This window comes from Cololabis saira, chromosome 18, assembly GCF_033807715.1.
Source record: "Cololabis saira isolate AMF1-May2022 chromosome 18, fColSai1.1, whole genome shotgun sequence".
NCBI lineage: Eukaryota > Metazoa > Chordata > Actinopteri > Beloniformes > Belonidae > Cololabis > Cololabis saira.
The window spans coordinates 24,483,133-24,492,069 of record NC_084604.1 but is presented as its reverse complement, the minus strand read 5'-3'; the positions used below and the strand labels follow the sequence as shown (position 1 = coordinate 24,492,069).

Below are 8,937 nucleotides of genomic sequence, written 5' to 3'. Positions count from 1 at the left end.
TGGACAGAAAAACAGAAGAAGAAACATTACTGTTTCTAGTTGTATTGTGGTACATTCAGTCCTGGAGATATCAGATGTTTGGAGTTTATGAAACACTACTGCTACTGCTACTACTGACAGGCTAAATGAGTTATTGTGGAGTACGGGGAATGGCTCCTGGCTTTCCTGTAAGATGCATTGAACTATATATGCACTGCAAAAAGAGCTTAAAAACTGTATTGTATGGTATTTTTATTATGTAAAAGTAAAGTTTCCATTCGTTGGTTTATGTTATGGATATGTCTAAAAAATAGTGATGACTGATGTTGGATACAAAACCTTAATCTGCCATTTTTGAGGGGCTGTAAACGAAACACTGTAATTTTGAAAAAAAAAAAAAAAACATGCTTCTAGCTTTGCTTCCTTGTTTTCCCTGCTGGTCATGTGTTAGAAGAAAACACACAAACATCTCTTTTCTGTATGGTTCATATGCTTAACTCAAGAAAAAGCTATTAAAAAATATTTTTTTAACTTGCATTTTAAAACAGTGAAGACAAAAATAATACAAAACAGTTAATGTCCTTTGGTGTCCATAAATCCAAAACGGCAGCATCATATGTCAATTGACACTGCAGAAAAGGAAAAAAGAAAAGAAAAAAAGACCCCCATTCCTGATATTATTGACATGACCGAACAATCCTTTTAAGTCACAAGAATCTGCTTTCTTTTTCCAAAATTCTGGATTAGCAGAGAAGCTATTCAAAGTTCCACCAAACGAAGCCCATGTACGGACATACGGAGAGGGATCAGTCATTCTTCTCTCTCTTTTGGCGGGCCTTCCTCTTCAGCTGAAGTGTCTTCAGTTCAGTCATGGCGGAAAAGGTCCTGTACACCCACACCATCTGTCAGTGAAAAACAAGAGCAGGTGTTTACGTTGGCAGACAAGCCATAACTCCAATTTCATTCAATGTAATAAAATGCAGTTTAAAACCCACCACAATGATCATTGCATTGAGAAGAAGAGGAATTGAGTAGACCAATGAAATGAACATGCCCTTGGAGTCAAAATACTGGAAATTTGAAAAGGACCTGCAAAAGAATAATGAATACTTTATTTTCAGTATTATTTGTTAACGATACACAATTTCATGCAAAGAAATACAAAAAAAGAGGTGAACTTTTACCTCCAGTTCATAGCTGCCAGCTCATTTAGATATTCAGCACTATAAACCAGTGCAACTGTGGAGAAAGGAATATATCAGGCCATGAACACAAAAAAAACAAACATATTTGTGCAAATGCACTACAATTTTGTCACCTCCATGCTTTCAGAACAGTATCCGTTCATTTATCTGTGAAATTAGCTCTTTTAAACCTACTCCAAACAAGCTATACAGGATTAACCGGCACTTGTTTGGCAAACTGTTGATCTTTGAATTTAAGCTGTATCTTCCCGTTTTAAAACTTAAAGGGGACCTATTATGGCATCTAATACCTATTTTAAACAGGCCTTGAATGTCTTAAAAACAAGCTTTTGATTGTTGATTTGATTGACTGTCCTAACTGGCCGCGAGCGACGCGGCGCGCCGTTTTAGAGCTGAACATTTGTCGGACGCCCTGCTTTTATTTTCTTCCTGTCTGTGGTTGAAAGCGCTGTAGGAAACGGTCACGGATGAGGAACAGCTGATCCAGTTAGTTGAAATGAGAAGTTATCTCTATGATACCTCCTCATTTCACTACAAAAACCTCAATAAAGTGGCAGCTGGCTGGAGAGAGATGGACAGAGAGGGTCCGATGTCACGCAGTGTGACGCGATAGTCGGACGCTCGCATGCAGTTAGGACACGGTGCTTATTTGTGGCCGTGGTTTGCATTTTGGTTACATAACGAAAGGGAGCAGAATCTGAACGGCTCGTAGAAGCCACATCACACTAGATGGCTGATCCGGGCGGCTGTACAGACACTGCAGAATTTGGTTGCTTTCCTCCTTCTCTGAGTTGGCAGGCTGAGGGGAGACCACTTTATATATGTTAAAGCAAGAAGAAACGTGTTTTTCATAATAGGACCCCTTTAACTTGACACCAAAAGAAAAAGAAGAGAAATCAGTATTTGTTTTTTTTTTATTTACTTTACAGAAAAATCCAATAAAACTTTAATGAGCACAATGAATAGTAAGACACCTGAGGAAGAAAATAGGAATTCTAATAAAGCTTTATGATAAGGTTCCCTTTATTATATTGCAAAACATCTACAGTATAAATGTACATCAAATGATGGTATGTATCCATATATATATATATATATATATATATATATATGGATATAAATATAAAGAAATAAAGATAACACTATGTTAAATCAACTTCGGTCTTGAAATGTTTGGGTAATTGTTGTTCCTCATATGGTAAGTATGTATTGTCCATTACCTTCTGGTAATGTTGTTCTGTCCATCACTGACGTGTATGTATGTACTATATGTCCATGTCCATTATGTCCATTACCTTCTGGTATTGTTGTCCTTACCATTGCTGGTATTTATTATAAATATAAGTTAATGGTGTATTATAAATATAAGTTAACGGTTAACTGTCACCCGTGGTGACAATATATATTGTTCCTGGATTTGCGCGCATTGTGGTCATGAAATGCATCTGCATTTCATGACCACAATGTGTGTACATTTAGGTGAGGTGAACTGTAGAATAATTTTTATTATAATTTGATATAGGTCTTTTGTTCATTGTTTTGGTTCAAATGCTGAAACAAGAGGAAGCCTTAAAAAAAATCTGTCAAATTGTTAATGAGAAACAGGGTGGGATTAAATACATTTTCTTTTTCCCACTCTCTTTCGAGTGTTAACGAGTTAATTTGTATTTTGAACCTGCACCTGATAAAGGTATTTGTTTAATTTTCTGTTGCACGTAGGTCACTTATGTTATGTTGCATTGCTCGAAATAAATTATGACTTGAATTGAATTGAATGATCAAGCTATTTTTTTTTTTAATCGTAATTTTTATCGTTATCGGGATAAATGCCAGAAATTATCGTGATACATTTTTTAGTCCATACCGCCCATCCCTATTTGCAATATATCATTTAGACCCTCATACTACGAATATAGTCCATTAATCCCTTTCAAAGAGAATTTTCAGTAGGAAACCTTTCTGCTTCGCATGATAATCTAAACTTGAGATGAAGTGAGACGCCTTTAAACACGTACCAGTGAGCAGGAAGTGGCAGATCTGCGCTCTGTAATACCTGCAGGTCACCGCGGTCACCAGCACACACCCCACATGAAACAGCAGCAGCCCGACCAGCCACGGCTCTGACCACTGAACCTGCAAACACAGACACACGCTGCTCTTAAACACGTGTTTACTGAACTAAACATTCATGCAACGTCCAGTTAGTAGAGGCAGGTCTGGTAGCTGATGGCTAACCGGCCTGCCGGAGAAGGGAGTAAAGGTTTACTCACAGACATGAGGAAAGTCCATATGGACGTTATTTTTAAGTGGCTGAATCCATCAATGGGTATAGAACTGATATTCTCTGGTTTTTGATCCGTCATGTTTTAGAAAACACTAAACAGGACGAATTAAATATATCGTCCGTCTCGGTCTCCCGACTGATGTAAACAAGGCAAGAAATGCGGAAGAAACGTCACAACAGCGTCATATACAGACGACCAATCATCTCCCTTCCAGCCTAAAGTCGCTCAGTGTAGATTTAAAATCACGTATGTATATATATATATATATATATATATATACATATATATATATCTATATATATCTATATATATAGATATATATAGATATATATAGATATAGATAAAGCAGTTATAGAAAATGGATGGATGGATATCAATCAATTAAAATACTTTGAATATATATATATATATATATATATATATATATATATATATATATATATATATATATATATATATATATATATATATATATATATATATATACACACACATAATACACATACACATTTATATGTATATGTTGTTTTTATTTTAAATATATTTTATAAAATATATTTATATAGAATATATATATATATATATATATATATATATATATATATATATATATATATATATATATATATATACACCCATACACATTTATATGTATATGTTGTTTTTATTTTAAAAATATACATATAGTTTTATAAAATATATATATATATATATATATATATATATATATATATATATATATATATATATATATATATATATATATATATATATATATATATTCAAAGTATTTTAATTGATTGATATCCATCCATCCATTTTCCATACCCGCTATATCCTTTGCAGGGTCACGGGGGTCTGCTGGAGCCTATCCCAGCTAATTGCAGGTGAGAGGCAGGGGTTCACCCTGGACAGGTCACCAGTCCATTGCAGGGCCACATATACAGACGAACAACCAGACACACTCACACCTACGGACAATTTATAATCATCAGTTAACCTACTATGCATGTTTTTGGACTGTGGAGTACCCGGAGGGAACCCACGCAGGCACGGGGAGAACATGCAAACTCCACACAAAAAGACTCCCACCGGGCCAGGGAGTCGAACCGGGAACCTTCTTGCAACAGTGCTAACCACTAAGCCACCGTGCTGCCCGATTCATTGATACATACAGTACAGTATATATATATATATATATATATATATATATATATATATATATATATATATATATATATATATATATATATATATATATATATATTGCATAAAATGCACTACACAACCTTTTGCAAAACACACCTATATTTACTGTCACTTAAACATATTATTTATAGTTCTTTGATGTTCAAAACTTAAGAATATATTTATTCTTTTAACAATTGAACAATGTATACATACATAATCAAAAACATTCAAGTTGCTCCACCCTTGGTGGAGTGTTAACCCTTCTTTCTCAATGTCAATGTTTACCTCGCAACAAAGTCTACATTTGCATCTTTTCCACACCTTAATTGCCGATCAGGTTCTTGTTTGGTCTTTGTCCTTCTTCTTTCTGTTGTTTGCCCTGACTTGCTTTATCCACGATATCTACAGTGTGGATGTCTGCATTGTCACAAAACCACACTACCCCACTGCACACATCCAAACCCCAGCTAGATACTTGATTAAAAAAATATTTTTTTTATTCTCTATGTGAAAAGAAGGTGGGATAATGTATTTCATCGGTGTTACTAATGGTTAGTAAGTGCATGAGCAACATATAAAACTTACTAGGTCAGTACAAAAAGCCTTTTCATAGATTACAAATGTAATTTTATGATCTTACATATGAAAAATCCTGTAGGTGTTTTTTTATATAGAAAATATTAAATGGGAGAAAATCTAATGCAAATAAGAAAAAAAATGTGACATGAAAATGATTTGTTTACAAAACACATTATATGTCTCATTGCTAACAGCTGAGCCATACCCACAAAATCATGATGAATCAAAATAAGACAATTTGATATAGGCATAACATTAAAAAATACCTGCCATCAGTGCAGTAAACATACATATCAGTGTACAATTCAATTATTTTGATTGACAATTGATTGAAATAGATACATATTGGTAATGTATTAAAAGTCTTTGGTGAGGGCCCCTGCTTTATGTGCATGGAAATTTGCAAAAAAACTGGAGCAGACAGGTCAGCTCATCAGCTCATCAGCTCAGGTCCTGTTCCCATGGTGAAAGTCAGGGACAAAAGTAGCAGCGACTGTGATCGGAGTGGAGTAGCCGAGGGCAAAATTGTGAAGACCAAGCATTAGACACTTCCAGGTGATGCGAAGCGCTTTTCCAACATTCTGAAAGTAGAGGAAAAGCATTAAATCAATTAGGAAATCAAATTCAAATTGTTTACCAATTAACTTCATAATCATTTTCTTTCTCCCAATATTCCAATGACAAATTATCTTTGGGTTACCAGTGATTATAGCAGATGCACATGAAAATGGCATTCAAGAATTTAAAGCACAGCATGATTTCAAGGTCGTATTTGTGGTGGTACAGAACAATAACACAGTGGGAAGAGAAGCTCCTGCCTGTGAACACTGTGAACACCATTGTCCTGAACACTCTGCACAGGAAAAGGTTGACTGGCGGCAAAGGAAACAGGAAGTCAGATGCCTTACAGAAATAGAAACCCAACTCCCCCAGAGTAATGAATTAAGTGTGTCTACAATTTGAATTTTCTTTAAAATGGTACATCCAAGCCTGCCGTCCTCAGTGTTGAACACATAATACTGTTAACTGTAACACACAATGTGTTTGCCTGACATTCGATGATCACAACTGACACACGAAGATCTACAGATCTTCATTCGCTGCTGTGGCTGTGATCGAAGTCTACAAGGTGTTTTTCAACTGTGAGCATTGGTTACAGAGTAGTTTATCAGTGTACATGCTGCATAAGGGATTCGCCAAATAGTTACTTTGCAGAAGAGGCGGGCAACATAATAATAAAGCACTTTTCTAAACAATGTTACAAAGTGATTTACAAAATAGAATTAAACTCCACGTTAGTCTAATTGATATAGAGCTACTAAAATAACAATAATAGCAATTGCTTCCCTAGGAAAGCAACAGTTTTTGCATCAAAACTATTTTTTGATACAATCCCCCATCCTGAGCAAGCACCAAGCCACTGTGGGGATCTAATAGAAAAAGCCTAATCCCCCTTTGTGACAACCGGTGATCTGGGGGTGGCTAGAAAGGCACAACCTTTGGATCTCAGAGGTCAGGAGGGAAAATAACAGGTCACCAGGTCAGAGATGTGGGTCAAGACCACGTAAGGCTCTAAAGGTCATCAGTAAACTGCAATTGGATGTGACAGAGGGAATGCCGACTGATACAATGAATTACAGTAGTTCAGACGAGAGTCGACAAAAGATTAAAAAACCTTTTAGAAGTAGCCATTGTGTGAAGCTGAAAGAAAGAAGACTGAACAACATGTTTGACCTGAGCATCAAAATTAAAGTTAGGGTCAAATATTACTCCTGGATTTCTAGAGAGATCCCCACGACTAGAAACAACAAAACGAAACGCATTTGGGTTAGCAGAAGAAATGACCTCTGACATTTTGTTATTGAAAAATGACAAAGAAGAAATTTTAGGCCATCCAGGGTTTGAAATGGCAGTATAGATGTAATCTGTCAGTTTTTCATTCACAGCAAAAATCATGAACAAAAAGCATCTTTTTTTTTATCTGTTTCTACTGGTATGAAATTGTAAATAATAAAAGGACCTTTTTTTTCCTCTCACCTCTTAAATCTGAAACTTGAAGCCGATTTTAAAAGCAGTCGAAAAAACTGGAAGGAGAAACAAGGTGAAAGACACTCAATGGCTTTTATGAACTGATGTTAACTTTAAAAAAGATTATTAATGATAATATTTTTTTTTAAAGAGACTTAAAGAAAAATCTATCTAATCTAAAACATTTGACACTGGCTTATCTTATGGAGGAATAATTTCAAATTACTTATGTTGGAAGTAGATGAAGAGACCAACATTTGATTCACTAGACTACTACGGCACACCATCATTACAAATCACCGTACTCCCAAGTTTCTATTTGTTTTCTGTGAACACTTCCATCATATTATTCCTTAATTATTTGTCCTGTAGTTTCAAGAAAAAAGCCTTCTCCCCATATCTATCACAGCAGTTCCCCATAATTAAATAATCAACAGGGAGGAACTTAATAACGAAGTTCCACCCAAGGAATCATTGATCATGGAGGGCAGGGCTCTTTCTGTCTCCTCTGCAGGACATACGACTTCATCACAGGATGATGTCAGTGTAGCCAGGTCAACATGAGCCCAGACTTTAGACCAACACAGGAAAAACCTGCGTCTAATTGTGTGTCCATAGCAACAAGAGTCCCTTTACTTTCTTTTCAAACAACTTGAGATCAGAAATCTCAGGTTGTTTCGAAGGATTGATTAATGAAACAACACAGATTTGTCCTGAGATTGCGGTTCATTTATCGCCTTCTGACATAATCTGAGGCTCTTTGAAGTCATAATGAAAACATATGACCTTAATCATGTAGACACTGCAAAGACGAGCCAAGAAAAAAGAAATGGAGAGAAAAAGGAACTTGATTGGTTTTCTGCAGAAGATTATGAAGACTGATGTAACAATATTAGCAAGTTCAAAACAGGTAAGATTAATAACAGTAACACCAACCTTCTTTACTTTTTTGTAGTTTTCTTTCTTCCTCTTTTTCTTCTCCCGATTTGCCCTGGCTTTTTCTTCATCATCTATCAGTGGCTTGTACCTCTCTGGCAAGAAAGCAAAATGTAATTCTCTATGCCACTTGTCCTTTCGTCCACTGTCATCAGTGGCTTGCAGGCCGTCGTCGTGGGAAGACTGATTCAGAGTTTCTGGGGGGTCCATGCAGTCAACATGCCGTTGATACTTTGCTGCACGACTGGTTGAAGTCTCCTCTGATGCTGCAGCTGAATTCCTGTCAAACAGCCTCGAAGGAAGAGATTTGGGCTTCATGTTCTCCGCTTGTAGATTTCAGAGACGTATAACAAAGGGCACCACTTTCCTCGGGAGGTCAGGTATGTTGTCAACAGGAGTTATGTGCATGAGTGAAAATGCCTCCTGCTGGTCTGACTTGTGTGAGGGATTTGGCACGGACCCCTTAAAGGTACAAATCCTTCCTGCTCACAAGGCTGACCTCAAAAGGTCTCAGGATTTATGGTAAAATGTTGATAATGTCCATGACTGACCGACCGACGTTTATAGCTGAGGCTAGTGTTTGTTTGTCTCAATTATTACACTTGAAGCTGCTACGAGCAGTAACTCTCACTGCCATTTGATAACCTGTACATTACCCACTTTTACTGATCCTGCCCCAAAAAGTAATTCACTTTTCTGCCCCAGGCTCAGATAATTGTTGGCAAAACTGCATA

At 36.3% G+C, this 8,937-nt stretch overlaps 2 protein-coding genes across 3 annotated transcripts; both read right to left on the bottom strand.

Annotated features, from left to right (window-relative positions):
* Positions 1 to 214: 214 nt before the first annotated feature.
* On the bottom strand, positions 215 to 3,633 carry tmem18 (transmembrane protein 18). Its single transcript, XM_061707142.1, has 5 exons — positions 3,455 to 3,633; positions 3,200 to 3,317; positions 1,164 to 1,218; positions 975 to 1,068; positions 215 to 881 (listed from the first exon to the last, which is right to left on the bottom strand). Exons 1-5 carry the CDS (start codon positions 3,545 to 3,547, stop codon positions 786 to 788), a joined length of 456 nt encoding a protein of 151 aa, XP_061563126.1. The 5' UTR covers positions 3,548 to 3,633; the 3' UTR covers positions 215 to 785.
* A 1,957-nt stretch (positions 3,634 to 5,590) lies between these two features.
* si:dkey-126g1.9 (required for drug-induced death protein 1) lies at positions 5,591 to 8,600 on the bottom strand. Of its 2 annotated transcripts, XM_061746956.1 has the most exons (3): positions 8,204 to 8,600; positions 7,277 to 7,323; positions 5,715 to 5,820 (listed from the first exon to the last, which is right to left on the bottom strand). In XM_061746956.1, exons 1-3 carry the CDS (start codon positions 8,519 to 8,521, stop codon positions 5,781 to 5,783), a joined length of 405 nt encoding a protein of 134 aa, XP_061602940.1. In that variant the 5' UTR covers positions 8,522 to 8,600; the 3' UTR covers positions 5,715 to 5,780. The 2 variants fall into 2 exon arrangements, with proteins under 2 accessions (XP_061602939.1, XP_061602940.1); XM_061746955.1 differs by lacking the exon at positions 7,277 to 7,323 and having other exon boundaries at positions 5,591 to 5,820.
* Positions 8,601 to 8,937: the final 337 nt, after the last annotated feature.